Below are 15,732 nucleotides of genomic sequence, written 5' to 3'. Positions count from 1 at the left end.
CTGGTTTACCTCATATTTTATTTAAATCAACGAAATGATGGATAAAAATGACTGGAACTTGATTGTTATGTTTCTGTTACAGATGCTGTCCGCAGAACTTTGCTCCACTGTTGAGGTAACAAAGAATTTCCACCACCAACGTTTTTTTAGCTACTCCTTTGCAATTTGTTACTTTAGGCCCTTATTTATGACACATTTTCCCAAAAAATGTTGAGAGTTACAGCTAGAAGAAATGTATCTTAATGTTTTTCATTTTACATTACAGTAATTTTAGCTAATAAACTTTAAAAAATAACATAAGTGATCAAGTGCAGATCATGCCATTCTAATTCACTTTTCTGCTTTCACTTTGTTTCTTTTACAGATATATGACGACCTCTATGTAAGACCCTTTACACACAAAAATAGTATTTGTATCATATGGCTAAGATGTTTTTAAATGATATGAGTTTCACTTTACAATTTGATCAATGTTTTAATACCTAACAAGAACCAGTAGTTATCGGGTACCTACAGCTCTGGAAAAAATGAGACCATTTCACTGAACCCCATTGAAAACCTCCTGGTTATTCCACCAAATATTGATTTCTGAACTTTTCCTGAGTAAAAACATCAGTATTGTTGTTTCTAAATGAATATGAACATGTTTTCTTTGCATTTTTTTCTTATTTTGACCATTTTCTGCAAATAAATACTAAACTTTTGCTTTGAATTTCGGAGACATGTTGTCAGTAGTTCATAGAATAAAAGAACAATGTTCATTTTACTTAAACATATACCTATAAAAAGTGAAATCAAGCTAACTGATCATTTTGCAGTGATCTCTTAATGTTTTCCAGAGATGCATAAGAATCGCTAAGTGGCAGATTTTGCCTATGTGACCCTTACGGTTTTTTCTGGAATATTTCACTTAACTTTTCTCGTTAGTTGACTGCATTTTCTCTGTGGGATCCAAAATCAGGTCTGTTAACATAAATAGGTTTGGTGCTTTAGAATTAGCGATCCAAGGAAAACAAAACTAAGAAAAATGTCAAAAAGTGTAAACAGTTACTCACGCCTAAACTTTGTTTTATTTATTTTTTTATTTTTTTACCCCTCCAGGGGGTCTTTTGTGGGCTCTAGTGTACCTTATATGACAGTGGGCTGACAGGAAACGGGGAAGGAGAGAGGGGAAGACATGCGGCAAATGTCGTCGGGTCCGGGAGTCGAACCCGCGTCGGCCGCGTCGAGGACTCAAGGCCTCCAAATACGGGTCGCGCTAACTGCTACGCCACCACGGCACGCCCCAACTTTGTTTTATTTTTAAATCTAAATGAAAAATGAGATTCACATTACACCAAACTATTGTTATGTAATTTGGTCCTTTATGGATATGACAGACAGGTAATTGTAGGCTGACTACAGGATATTTACAGATGATTCAGAGATTTTATGGAGAAGCACAAAAGGGCATTTTTTTAAAACAAATTTTAAGACAGATTTACACCTGGGAGAAATGGATTGTAATGTTTGGTATTTTACTTGAACAGTGATTTCAATTGATAAAACTTTAAGCAACATAAGTGAACAAGTATAAATCATTCCTTTCTAATTCACTTTCCTGCTTTCTGCTTGTTTCTCTTACAGGCACCTGATATGGGCTTGTGCGATGTAAGAACCTTCACACACAGATCTAGTTTCTGGCTCTGATGTTTCTATTTATATGACTTTCACTTTACATCTGGGTTTTATTTAATGGTGATACTTAACAAGAACCAGTACTCATGGAGTATCTATGACCCCTTACAATTTTTTCTGGGACTTTTACTTCACCTTTCCAACTAGTTGGTTGCATTTCCTCTGTGGGGTCCAAAACCAGGCCTGCTTAGATAACTGTAACATCGGCAATCCAGTTAATGCAGGTCTAAGGACAGTCAAACCAATGGAGCCTTGACATCAGATGGGATTGATGGATGTTAAATGAACTGTGACAATCATGGCTCCTTTCCTCTCTCCTCCACAGAGAAGGGAGCTCCAATCCCAGAAATGAAAATGAATAAAATTATAACTTATAACCTCCAAAAAAGATTTCATGGAGAAGCACAAAAGGGTACCAGTACAGTTATACTGGTACTATGACTCCCAAAAGTCACAGCAGTTACTCTCCAAAACTTACATTAACAATCTAATTTCAGCTGATTGGACTTTAATTATAAAGACGTTTGTCTATTTAATGTCAAAAACCAACCATGAAATCCAGGGAACCGTCTGCTGACCTCAGAGACAGGATTGTCTTGAGGCACAACTCTGGAAAAGATACAGAAACATTTCTGCCTGCAACATTTCTCAATATCTTTGGATCTTTCTGGTTTATCTGTTTTTCACATTGATGGAAAAAATACTGCAACTTGATTATGTTTCTCTTTTACAGAGGGTCTATGGTGAAGATTTGTGCAACAGATTACCTCCTAAGGTAACATGGAGTTTTCACCGCTTGTTTTTTTTAGCTGCGTCTTTACAGTTTGCTACTTTAGATCCGTATTTCTCAACCCCTTTCAGGGCACATGCAGCAAACCAACAGTTTGTTGTTTACACACTATCTGTGGTTCACTTGTGACGTACTCTCAGGGTACCGATGTGAAAATATTGGAAACTAGACAAGTACATACATATTACTTGCATCTAGAAGCACCTTTGTGTAAATGACAAGTAATTGTAGGCTGGCTGCTGGATATTTACAGATGATTCAAAGATTTTATGGAGAAGCACTAAAGGGTACCAGTACAGTAATACTGGTACCTATAACTGTCCTTACAGGGTTTTTATGGTGACATTATTATGTATTTTCTCTAAGTGGCAGCTAGGTATTGATTATTTATTTATTTTTGACATTTTATATATATATATTTTTTAGTTTTTCAGAATATAACATACATAAATTATACATGAGAGTATGAAGCATATATATATACATATACACATATTCATGGAGACTTACATACACACGCATGTATGCAATAAAATGCTGTATGAAAGCAATACACTCTTATCAGTCCAGTAATAAAAATAAAGACGTACAATAACCCCCCAAAAAAAGAAAGAAATAAAAATTTATAATAACAAGTCAGGAAAATTATCCAAAGAGTTGATTACACTGCATTGAGTACAATTTCTGCTTAAGGATGGTATTATCTGTCCGTAAGGGCATAGGTGGCATACTATGAAACTGAGCGAGTGTCAGGGTCGACCTTGGATCGAGAAAAATAGTCCAAAACCGGCTGCCAGATACTACAGAACTTATTAGAGAAACCCACAACATCATATCGTAGCTTCTCCAAATGGAGAATCTCAGTAAAGTCGCTCAACCACATTTTAAACTGAGGATCCTTTTCATTTTTCCAAAGTCTCAATATTACTTTTTTGGCTATTACCATTCCATATACCACCATCATTTGCATAGAAATGCTGCAGTTCCTCAAAGAAGGAGAGTGTCCAAACAATGCAATCTGGGGGTCAGGAACCAACGCGCATCCATAAGCCTTAGAAAACAAGTTGAAAATCTCACACCAATAATGAAAGAGCTTGGGGCATGTCCAGAACAAATGAGATAGGGAGCCATCCGCAGACTTACATTTATCACATTTTGAAGATGTCGAAGGAAATATTCTGTGCAGTTCAATTTTAGAATAGTGAAGTCTATGAAACACCTTGAACTGAATTAACTGGTGTCTTACATTGATAGAGCACGTCCGAATCCTCCCAAGACCCTCCTCCCAGACCTCACTCCCAATCCGCAAACCCAGCTCCTCCTCCCATGCAGCTCTCAAGGAGTCTGTGGTGAAGTTAATTTGCTCTGCAAAGACGTCAACAAAACTCATGATTAACTTTTTCGATCCTGGAGAGCCCAGCAGAATTTTGCATAGTTTATTTTCTTCCGGGAGAGATATGAAATTCGGAATATTAGTTCGAACATAGTTTCTAACTTGCAAATATCTGAAGAAATCCATATCCGGAAGAGAAAAATAGCTCTTCAGCATAGCAAATGAAGCAAACTTTTTGTCAATGTACAAGTTTTTCAAAGTATTAAGGCCTTTCAATCTCCAATTTTTAAAGGACGTATCCGATAGTGATGGGGGAAAAGCATGGTTACAGCAAACTGGGGCATGAACTGAGGTCTCCGGTAACTTATAGTGCAACTTAATTTGTTTCCATATTTTCAAAGAATTTAAAATGATCAAATTATTTACCCCACTAATTGCGGGAGATATCGGTGCTGCGAAGAGTAGAGCCGGAAGAGAGCTGTCAGTAACACCACTTCTTTCAATGGCCACCCATGTGGGGGGAATTTGCAGACAATTCTTGAGCATCACCTTCCTACCAGTATACCAGGGCTCTTGCATTCACTGCCCAATAATAATGCTGAAAACAGGGTAATCCCGATCCTCCCATCTCTGTATTTTTGACATTTTAGATAAATAAAGACTTCAACTAATAAAACCTGATCAGGTTTTATTAATCAATATAAGTGATCAGGTGCTGATCATACTATTTACTATTTTAACTCACTTTCTGTCCCTGCTTTTTTCTTGTGTTTCTTTTCTAGAAAAAGAAACTTCTGCTCCAGGTAGAAGTACAAACCTTCACACACATTTATATGATATGACATTTTATTTAATATGGCTTTCACTTTACAGCATGGTCAGAGTTTCATCTGGGTCATTTTTGGTGGTAATACTTGACAAGAACCAGTACCTATTGGGAAACATTAAGCTAGCCATAGGCAGGTTTCCAGTATGTGACCCTTGTAGTTTTTTCTGGTCAGCTGAGTCTAATTTACTTGGGTCTTGAAGTAACTCTAGGTGTTTTCCACTGGGAAGTCGTGCTCTAACCTGTTAATGTGCGGTTTGGCTCTGCTCCTCGTTATTGTGGACGAGTCGTGAGCGCAGCAGCTGTGATCAACTCTCCACTGATGTTCAACTCGAGGTTCTGGTTCTGATGGACTCACATAGTCCCAGATATTTCATTTGGTTTCATAGAAATTCCTTTCTGAAACAAACATAATGATAAACACTCAGATCAGCTGATTATTTTGGCATATATATGAATATAATTACATTGTGGCACTTTATTTTTTTTAATCTGCAACATTCTGGATTCAGATAATGGAGTCAAAAAATGTAAACAAATTCCCACACCTGAACTTTTTTATTTTTAAATCTAAATGAAAAATGTATTTCACATTACACCAAACTAATGTTATGTAATTTGGTCTTTCACTTTTGCACAAACTGCAGCTCGGACAGAAGCTGATCACAGCTTCACCGTTTCTCTCTTCTTTATTGCTGCCCGTTTTTCAGAGACAAGCTGCTAAATCAAGATCATACAGCAAATGTTACCGCATTTTTTTAAAACAAATTTTAAGACAGATTTACATCTGGCAGAAAGGGATTGTAATGTTTGGTATTTTACTTGAACAGTGATTTCAATTAATAAAACTTTAAGCAACATAAGTGATCAAGTGTAGATCATTCCTTTCTAATTCATTTTCTTGCTTTCTGCTTGTTTCTTTTAAAGGCACCTGAAGAGAGCGAGCGCGAAGTAAGAACCTTCACACACAGATCTAGTATCTGGTTCTGATGTTTTTATTGATGTTATCACTACAGGATATTTACAGATGATTCAAAGATTTTATGGAGAAGCACAAAAGGGTACCAGTACAGTTATACTGGTACCTATAACTGTCCTTACAGGGTTTTTATGGTGTCATTATTATGTATTTTCTCTAAGTGGCAGCTAGGTATTGATTATTTATTTATTTTTGGCATTTTAGATAAAGAATAACTTCAACTAATAAAACCTGATCAGCACTGATCAGGTGAAATTAACTCACTTTCTGCTTGTGTTTCTTTTACAGAGACGTGAGATCCCCCAGGTAGAAGTACAAACCTTCACACACATTTATTGATATGACTTTTTATTTAATATGGCTTTCACTTTACAGCATGGTCAGAGTTTCATCTGGGTCTTATTTAGTGATAATGCTCAACAAGAACCAGTACTCATGGAGTATCTATAAAGGCTTCAACTTTGACCCCTTGCAGTTTTTTCTGGGACTTTTACTTCAACTTTCCCATTAGTTGGATGCATTTCCTCTGTGGGATAACTAGGTTATCTAAACAGGTTTGATGCTTTATCTTCAACAATCCAGTTAATGCAGGTCTAAGGACAGTCAAACCAATGGAGCCTTGACATCAGATGGGATTGATGAATGTTAAATGAACTGTGGTAATCATGGCTCCTTTCCTCTCTCCTCCACAGAGAAGGGAGCTCCAATCCCAGAAATGAAAATGAATATATTATAACTCATAACTGCCAAACGTCACAGCAGTTACTCTCCAAAACTTACATAAACAATCTAATTTCAGCTGATTGGACTTTAATTATAAAGACGTTTGTCTATTTAATGTCAAAAACCAACCATGAAATCCAGGGAACCGTCTGCTGACCTCAGAGACAGGATTGTCTTGGGTCACAACTCTGGAAAAGATACAGAAACATTTCTGCTTGCAACATTTCTCAATATCTTTGGATCTTTCTGGTTTATCTGTTTTTCACATTGAAGGAATGATGGATAAAAATACTGCAACTTGATTGTTATGTTTCTCTGTTACAGAGGAACCTTCGTGTATGTTCCATTGCATCATATCTTGAGGTAACATGGAGTTTTCACCTCTTGTTTTTTTTAGCTGCGTCTTTACAGTTTGTTACTTTAGATCCGTATTTCTCAACTCCTTTCAGGGCACATGCAGCAAACCAACAGTTTGTTGTTTACACACTATCTGTGGTTCACTTGTGACGTACTCTCAGGGTACCGATGTGAAAATATTGGAAACTAGACAAGTACATACATATTACTTACATCTAGAAGCACCTTTGTGTAAATGACAAGTAATTGTAGGCTGGCTGCTGGATATTTACAGATGATTCAAAGATTTTATGGAGAGGCACAAAAGCATACCAGTACAGTTATACTGGTACCTATAACTGTCCTTACAGGGTTTTTATGGCGTCATTATTATGTATTTTCTCTAAGTAGCAGCTAGGTATTGATTATTTATTCTATTAAAGTTAAGGAAGAGTTACAGCCAGAAGGAATGAATCCTTAGTATTTTACTTGAACAGTGATTTCAATTAATAAAACTTTAAAAACATAAGTGATCAAGTGTAGATCCTTACTTTCTAATTCACTTTCTTGCTTTCTGCTTGTTTCTTTTAAAGGCACCTGAAGAGAGCGAGGACGAAGTAAGAACCTTCACACACAGATCTAGTATCTGGCTCTGATGTTTTTATTGATGTTTTCACTACAAGATATTTACAGATGATTCAAAGATTTTATGGAGAAGCACTAAAGCGTACCAGTACAGTTATACTGGTACCTATAACTGTCCTTACAGGGTTTTTATGGTGTCATTATTACGTATTTTCTCTAAATAGCAGTTAGGTATTGATTATTTATTTTTGACATTTTAGATAAACAATGACTTCAACTAATAATACCTGATCAGCATTGATCAGATTTTATCAATCAATATAAGTGATCAGGTGCTGATCATACCATTTATTATTCTAACTCACTTTCTGTCCCTGCTTTCTGTTTGTGTTTCTTTTACAGAGATCTAGGGAACTCCAGGAAGAAGTACAAACCTTCACACACATTTATGATATGACTTTTTATTTAATATGGCTTTCACTGTACAGCATGGTCAGAGTTTCATCTGGGTCTTATTTAGTTATAATGCTAAATCAAGATCATTCTGCAGCAAATGTTACCGCATTTTTTTAAAACAAATTTTAAGACAGATTTACACCTGGCAGAAAGGGATTGTAATGTTTGTTTTTTACTTGAACAGTGATTTCAATTAATACAACTTTAAGCAACATAAGTGATCAAGTATAGATCATTCCTTTCTAATTCACTTTCTTGCTTTCTGCTTGTTTCTTTTAAAGGCACCTGAAGAGAGCTTGCGCGAAGTAAGAACCTTCACACACAGATCTAGTATCTGGCTCTGATGTTTTTATTGATGTTTTCACTACAGGATATTTACAGATGATTCAAAGATTTTATGGAGAAGCACAAAAGGGTACCAGTACAGTTATACTGGTACCTATAACTGTCCTTACAGGGTTTTTATGGTGTCATTATTATGTATTTTCTCTAAGTAGCAGTTAGGTATTGATTATTTATTCATTTTTGGCATTTTAGATAAAGAATGACATCAACTAATAAAACCTGATCAGCACTGATCAGGTTTTATTAATCAATATAAGTGATCAGGTGCTGATCATACCATTTATTATTCTAACTCACTTTCTGTCCCTGCCTTCTGTTTGTGTTTCTTTTACAGAGATGTAGGAAACTCCGGGAAGAAGTACAAACCTTCACACACATTTATTGATATGACTTTTTATTGAATATGGCTTTCACTGTACAGCATGGTCAGAGTTTCATCTGGGTCTTATTTAGTGATAATGCTTAACAAGAACCAGTACTCATGGAGTATCTATAAAGGCTTCAACTTTGACCCCTTACAGTTTTTTCTGGGACTTTTACTTCACCTTTCCAACTAGTTGGTTGCATTTCCTCTGTGGGGTCCAAAACCAGGCCTGCTTAGATAACTGTAACATCGGCAATCCAGTTAACGCAGGTCTAAGGACAGTCAAACCAATGGAGCCTTGACATCAGATGGGATTGATGGATGTTAAATGAACTGTGGTAATCATGGCTCCTTTCCTCTCTCCTCCACAGAGAAGGGAGCTCCAATCCCAGAAATGAAAATGAATATATTATAACTCAAACCTGCCAATAGTCACAGCAGTTACTCTCCAAAACTTACATAAACAATCTAATTTCAGCTGATTGGACTTTAATTATAAAGACGTTTGTCTATTTAATGTCAAAAACCAACCATGAAATCCAGGGAACCGTCTGCTGACCTCAGAGACAGGATTGTCTTGAGACACAACTCTGGAAAAGATACAGAAACATTTCTGCCTGCAACATTTCTCAATATCTTTGGATCTTTCTGGTTTATCTGTTTTTGACATTGAAGGAATGATGGATAAAAATAGTGCAACTTGATTGTTATGTTTCTCTGTTACAGAGGAACCTTGGTTTATGTTCCATTGCATCATATCTTGAGGTAACAAGTAGTTTTCACCTCTTGTTTTTTTTAGCTGCGTCTTTACAGTTTGTTACTTTAGATCCGTATTTCTCAACCCCTTTCAGGGCACATGCAGCAAACCAACAGTTTGTTGTTTACACACTATCTGTGGTTCACTTGTGACGTACTCTCAGGGTACCGATGTGAAAATATTGGAAACTAGACAAGTACATACATATTACTTACATCTAGAATCACCTTTGTGTAAATGACAAGTAATTGTAGGCTGGCTGCTGGATATTTACAGATGATTCAAAGATTTTATGGAGAGGCACAAAAGCATACCAGTACAGTTATACTGGTACCTATAACTGTCCTTACAGGGTTTTTATGGTGTCATTATTATGTATTTTCTCTAAGTAGCAGCTAGGTATTGATTATTTATTCTATTAAAGTTAAGGAAGAGTTACAGCCAGAAGGAATGAATCCTTAGTATTTTACTTGAACAGTGATTTCAATTAATAAAACTTTAAACAACATAAGTGATCAAGTGTAGATCCTTACTTTCTAATTCACTTTCTTGCTTTCTGCTTGTTTCTTTTACAGAAATCTGAAGAGTTAAATGACGAAGTAAGAACCTTCACACACAGATCTAGTTTCTGGCTCTGATGTTTTTATTGATATGACTTTCACTTTACATCTGGGTCTTATTTAATTTTGATACTTAACAAAAACCAGTACTCATGGAGTATCTGTAAAGGCTTCAACTATGACCCCTTACAGTTTTTCTGGGACTTTTACTTCACCTTTCCCATTAGTTGGATGCATTTCCTCTGTGGGATAACTAGGTTATCTAAACAGGTTTGATGCTTTAGCTTCGGCGATCCAGTTAATGCAGGTCTAAGGACAGTCAAACCAATGGAGCCTTGACATCAGATGGGATTGATGGATGTTAAATGAACTGTTGCTATCATGACTCCTTTCCTCTCTCCTCCACAGAGAAGGGAGCTCCAATCCCAGAAATGAAAATGAATAAAATTATAACTTATAACCTTCAAAAAAGATTTCATGGAGAAGCACTAAAGCGTACCAGTACAGTTATACTGGTTCCTATAACTGTCCTTACAGGGTTTTTATGGTGTCATTATTATGTATTTTCTCTAAGTAGCAGCTAGGTATTACATACATATGAATATAATTACATTGTGGCACTTTATTTTTTTTAATCTGCAACATTCTGGATTCAGATAATGGAGTCAAAAAATGTAAACAAATTCCCACACCTGAACTTTTTTATTTTTAAATCTAAATGAAAAATGTATTTCACATTACACCAAACTAATGTTATGTAATTTGGTCTTTCACTTTTGCACAGACTGCAGCTCAGACAGAAGCTGATCACAGCTTCACCGTTTCTCTCTTCTTTATTGCTGCCCGTTTTTCAGAGACAAGCTGCTAAATCAAGATCATACAGCAAATGTTACCGCATTTTTTTAAAACAAATTTTAAGACAGATTTACATCTGGCAGAAAGGGATTGTAATGTTTGGTATTTTACATGAACAGTGATTTCAATTAATAAAACTTTAAACAACATAAGTGATCAAGTGTAGATCATTCCTTTCTAATTCATTTTCTTGCTTTCTGCTTGTTTCTTTTAAAGGCACCTGAAGAGAGCTTGCGCCGTGTAAGAACCTTCACACACAGATCTAGTTTCTGGTTCTGATGTTTTTATTGATGTTTTCTCTACAGGATATTTACAGATGATTCAAAGATTTTATGGAGAAGCACAGAAGGGCACCAGTACAGTTATACTGGTACCTATAACTGTCCTTACAGGGTTTTTATGGTGTCATTATTATGTATTTTCTCTAAGTGGCAGCTAGGTATTGATTATTTATTTATTTTTGGCATTTTAGATAAACAAACACTTCAACTAATAAAACCTGATCAGCACTGATCAGGTGAAATTAACTCACTTTCTGCTTGTGTTTCTTTTACAGAGACGTGAGATCCCCCAGGTAGAAGTACAAACCTTCACACACATTTATTGATATGACTTTTTATTTAATATGGCTTTCACTGTAGAGCATGATCAAAGTTTCATCTGGGTCTTATTTAGTGATAATGCTCAACAAAAACCAGTACTCGTGGAGTATCTATAAAGGCTTCAACTTTGACCCCTTGCAGTTTTTTCTGGGACTTTTACTTCACCTTTCCCATTAGTTGGATGCATTTCCTCTGTGGGATAACTAGGTTATCTAAACAGGTTTGATGCTTTAGCTTCAACAATCCAGTTAATGCAGGTCTAAGGACAGTCAAACCAATGGAGCCTTGACATCAGATGGGATTGATGGATGTTAAATGAACTGTTGCTATCATGACTCCTTTCCTCTCTCCTCCACAGAGAAGGGAGCTCCAATCCCAGAAAAGAAAATGAATATATTATATCTCATAACTGCCAAACGTCACAGCAGTTACTCTTCAAAAGTTACATTAACAATCTAATTTCAGCTGATTGGACTTTAATTATAAAGACGTTTGTCTATTTAATGTCAAAAACCAACCATGAAATCCAGGGAACCGTCTGCTGACCTCAGAGACAGGATTGTCTTGGGTCACAACTCTGGAAAAGATACAGAAACATTTCTGCCTGCAACATTTCTCAATGTCTTTGGATCTTTCTGGTTTATCTGTTTTTCACATTGAAGGAATGATGGATAAAAATACTGCAACTTGATTGTTATGTTTCTCTGTTACAGAGGAACCTTGGTGTATGTTACATTGAACCACATTGTGAGGTAACAAGTAGTTTTTACCGCTAGTTTTTTTTAGCTGCGTCTTTACAGTTTGTTACTTTAGATCCGTATTTCTCAACTCCTTTCAGGGCACATGCAGCAAACCAACAGTTTGTTGTTTACACACTATCTGTGGTTCACTTGTGACGTATTCTCAGGGTACCGATGTGAAAATATTGGAAACTAGACAAGTACATACATATTACTTGCATCTAGAAGCACCTTTGTGTAAATGACAAGTAATTGTAGGCTGGCTGCTGGATATTTACAGATGATTCAAAGATTTTATGGAGAAGCACAGAAGGATACCAGTACAGTTATACTGGTACCTATAACTGTCCTTACAGGGTTTTTATGGTGTCATTATTATGTATTTTCTCTAAGTGGCAGCTAGGTATTGATTATTTATTCTATTAAAGTTAAGGAAGAGTTACAGCCAGAAGGAATGAATCCTTAGTATTTTACTTGAACAGTGATTTCAATTAATAAAACTTTAAACAACATAAGTGATCAAGTGTAGATCATTCCTTTCTAATTCACTTTCCTGCTTTCTGCTTGTTTCTTTTACAGAAATCTGAAGAGTTAAATGACGAAGTAAGAACCTTCACACACAGATCTAGTTTCTGGCTCTAATGTTTTTATTGATATGACTTTCACTTTACATCTGGGTCTTATTTAATTTTGATACTTAACAAAAACCAGTACTCATGGAGTATCTGTAAAGGCTTCAACTATGACCCCTTACAGTTTTTCTGGGACTTTTACTTCACCTTTCCCATTAGTTGGATGCATTTCCTCTGTGGGATAACTAGGTTATCTAAACAGGTTTGATGCTTTAGCTTCGGCGATCCAGTTAATGCAGGTCTAAGGACAGTCAAACCAATGGAGCCTTGACATCAGATGGGATTGATGGATGTTAAATGAACTGTTGCTATCATGACTCCTTTCCTCTCTCCTCCACAGAGAAGGGAGCTCCAATCCCAGAAATGAAAATGAATAAAATTATAACTTATAACCTTCAAAAAAGATTTCATGGAGAAGCACTAAAGCGTACCAGTACAGTTATACTGGTTCCTATAACTGTCCTTACAGGGTTTTTATGGTGTCATTATTATGTATTTTCTCTAAGTAGCAGCTAGGTATTACATACATATGAATATAATTACATTGTGGCACTTTATTTTTTTTAATCTGCAACATTCTGGATTCAGATAATGGAGTCAAAAAATGTAAACAAATTCCCACACCTGAACTTTTTTATTTTTAAATCTAAATGAAAAATGTATTTCACATTACACCAAACTAATGTTATGTAATTTGGTCTTTCACTTTTGCACAGACTGCAGCTCAGACAGAAGCTGATCACAGCTTCACCGTTTCTCTCTTCTTTATTGCTGCCCGTTTTTCAGAGACAAGCTGCTAAATCAAGATCATACAGCAAATGTTACCGCATTTTTTTAAAACAAATTTTAAGACAGATTTACATCTGGCAGAAAGGGATTGTAATGTTTGGTATTTTACATGAACAGTGATTTCAATTAATAAAACTTTAAACAACATAAGTGATCAAGTGCAGATCATTCCTTTCTAATTCATTTTCTTGCTTTCTGCTTGTTTCTTTTAAAGGCACCTGAAGAGAGCTTGCGCCGTGTAAGAACCTTCACACACAGATCTAGTATCTGGTTCTGATGTTTTTATTGATATGACTTTCACTTTACATCTGGGTCTTATTTAGTGATAATGCTTAACAAGAACCAGTACTCATGGAGTATCTAAAAGGCTTCAATTATGACCCCTTACAGTTTTTTCTGGGACTTTTACTTCACCTTTCCAACTAGTTGGTTGCATTTCCTCTGTGGGGTCCAAAACCAGGCCTGCTTAGATAACTGTAACATCGGCGATCCAGTTAATGCAGGTCTAAGGACAGTCAAACCAATGGAGCCTTGACATCAGATGGGATTGATGGATGTTAAATGAACTGTTGCTATCATGACTCCTTTTCCTTTCTCTCCTGATTATTTATTTATTTTTGGCATTTTAGATAAACAATGACTTCAACTAATAAAATCTGATCAGCACTGATCAGGTTTTATTAATCAATATAAGTGATCAGGTGCTGATCATACTATTTACTCTTTTAACTCACTTTCTGTCCCTGCTTTCTGTTTGTGTTTCTTTTACAGAGATCTAGGGAACTCAAGGTAGAAGTACAAACCTTCACACACATTTATTGATATGACATTTTATTTAATATGGCTTTCACTTTACAGAATGGTCAGAGTTTCATCTGGGTCATTTTTGGTGGTAATGCTTGACAAGAACCAGTACCTATTGGGAAACGTTAAGCTAGCCATAGGCAGGTTTCCAGTATGTGACCCTTGTAGTTTTTTCTGGTCAGCTGAGTCTAATTTATTTGGGTCTTGAAGTAACTCTAGGTGTTTTCCACTGGGAAGTCGCGCTCTAACCTGTTAATGTGCGGTTTGGCTCTGCTCCTCGTTATTGTGGACGAGTCGTGAGCGCAGCAGCTGTGATCAACTCTCCACTGATGTTCACCTCGAGGTTCTGGTTCTGATGGGCTCAAATAGTCCCAGATATTTCATTTGGTTTCATAGAAATTACTTTCTGACCCAAACATAATGATAAACACTCAGATCAGCTGATTATTTTGGCATACATATGAATATAATTACATTGTGGCACTTTATTTTTTTTAATCTGCAACATTCTGGATTCAGATAATGGAGTCAAAAAATGTAAACAAATTCCCACACCTGAACTTTTTTATTTTTAAATCTAAATGAAAAATGTATTTCACATTACACCAAACTAATGTTATGTAATTTGGTCTTTCACTTTTGCACAGACTGCAGCTCAGACAGAAGCTGATCACAGCTTGACCGTTTCTCTCTTCTTTATTGCTGCCCGTTTTTCAGAGACAAGCTGCTAAATCAAGATCATGCAGCAAATGTTACCGCATTTTTTTAAAACAAATTTTAAGACAGATTTACATCTGGCAGAAAGGGATTGTAATGTTTGGTATTTTACATGAACAGTGATTTCAATTAATAAAACTTTAAACAACATAAGTGATCAAGTGTAGATCATTCCTTTCTAATTCATTTTCTTGCTTTCTGCTTGTTAATTTTACAGAAATCTGATTTTAGCTTGCGCCGTGTAAGAACCTTCACACACAGATCTAGTATCTGGTTCTGATGTTTTTATTGATGTTTTCACTACAGGATATTTACAGATGATTCAAAGATTTTATGGAGAAGCACAGAAGGGTACCAGTACAGTTATACTGGTACCTATAACTGTCCTTACAGGGTTTTTATGGTGTCATTATTATGTATTTTCTCTAAGTGGCAGCTAGGTATTGATTATTTATTTATTTTTGGCATTTTAGATAAACAAACACTTCAACTAATAAAACCTGATCAGCACTGATCAGGTTTTATTAATCAATATAAGTGATCAGGTGCTGATCATACCATTTACTCTTTTAACTCACTTTCTGTCCCTGCTTTCTGTTTGTGTTTCTTTTACAGAGATCTAGGAAACTCAAGGTCAAAGTACAAGGCATCACAAATTTTTTGGTATGACTTTTTATTTAATATGGCTTTCACTTTACAGCATGGTCAGAGTTTCATCTGGGTCTTATTTAGTGATAATGCTTAATAAACACCAGTACTCATGGCGTATCTATAAAGGCTTCAATTATGACCCCTTACAATTTTTTTCAGGGACTTTTACTTCATCTTTCCAGCTAGTTGGTTGCATTTCCTCTGTGGGGTC

General features: G+C 35.9%; 1 protein-coding gene across 1 annotated transcript in view; it reads left to right on the top strand.

The window, feature by feature from the left end:
* Positions 1–15,732, top strand: part of LOC116723212 (protein mono-ADP-ribosyltransferase PARP4-like) — a 44,701-nt gene that overhangs the window by 18,405 nt on the left and 10,564 nt on the right. Inside the window, exons 36-57 of the mRNA XM_032567957.1 lie at positions 83–115; positions 365–382; positions 1,627–1,650; positions 2,411–2,452; positions 4,583–4,603; positions 5,554–5,577; positions 5,894–5,911; positions 6,653–6,691; positions 7,258–7,281; positions 7,652–7,675; positions 7,987–8,010; positions 8,385–8,408; positions 9,141–9,179; positions 9,747–9,770; positions 10,803–10,826; positions 11,143–11,160; positions 11,902–11,940; positions 12,508–12,531; positions 13,564–13,587; positions 14,121–14,138; positions 15,088–15,111; positions 15,486–15,533. Of these exons, the coding sequence (XP_032423848.1) occupies positions 83–115; positions 365–382; positions 1,627–1,650; positions 2,411–2,452; positions 4,583–4,603; positions 5,554–5,577; positions 5,894–5,911; positions 6,653–6,691; positions 7,258–7,281; positions 7,652–7,675; positions 7,987–8,010; positions 8,385–8,408; positions 9,141–9,179; positions 9,747–9,770; positions 10,803–10,826; positions 11,143–11,160; positions 11,902–11,940; positions 12,508–12,531; positions 13,564–13,587; positions 14,121–14,138; positions 15,088–15,111; positions 15,486–15,533 (597 nt within the window). The remainder of the gene's footprint in view (positions 1–82; positions 116–364; positions 383–1,626; positions 1,651–2,410; positions 2,453–4,582; positions 4,604–5,553; positions 5,578–5,893; positions 5,912–6,652; positions 6,692–7,257; positions 7,282–7,651; positions 7,676–7,986; positions 8,011–8,384; positions 8,409–9,140; positions 9,180–9,746; positions 9,771–10,802; positions 10,827–11,142; positions 11,161–11,901; positions 11,941–12,507; positions 12,532–13,563; positions 13,588–14,120; positions 14,139–15,087; positions 15,112–15,485; positions 15,534–15,732) is intronic.

Source organism: Xiphophorus hellerii, chromosome 7 (genome assembly GCF_003331165.1).
Source record: "Xiphophorus hellerii strain 12219 chromosome 7, Xiphophorus_hellerii-4.1, whole genome shotgun sequence".
Lineage (NCBI taxonomy): Eukaryota > Metazoa > Chordata > Actinopteri > Cyprinodontiformes > Poeciliidae > Xiphophorus > Xiphophorus hellerii.
This window is presented reverse-complemented; position numbering and strand designations above follow the sequence as displayed.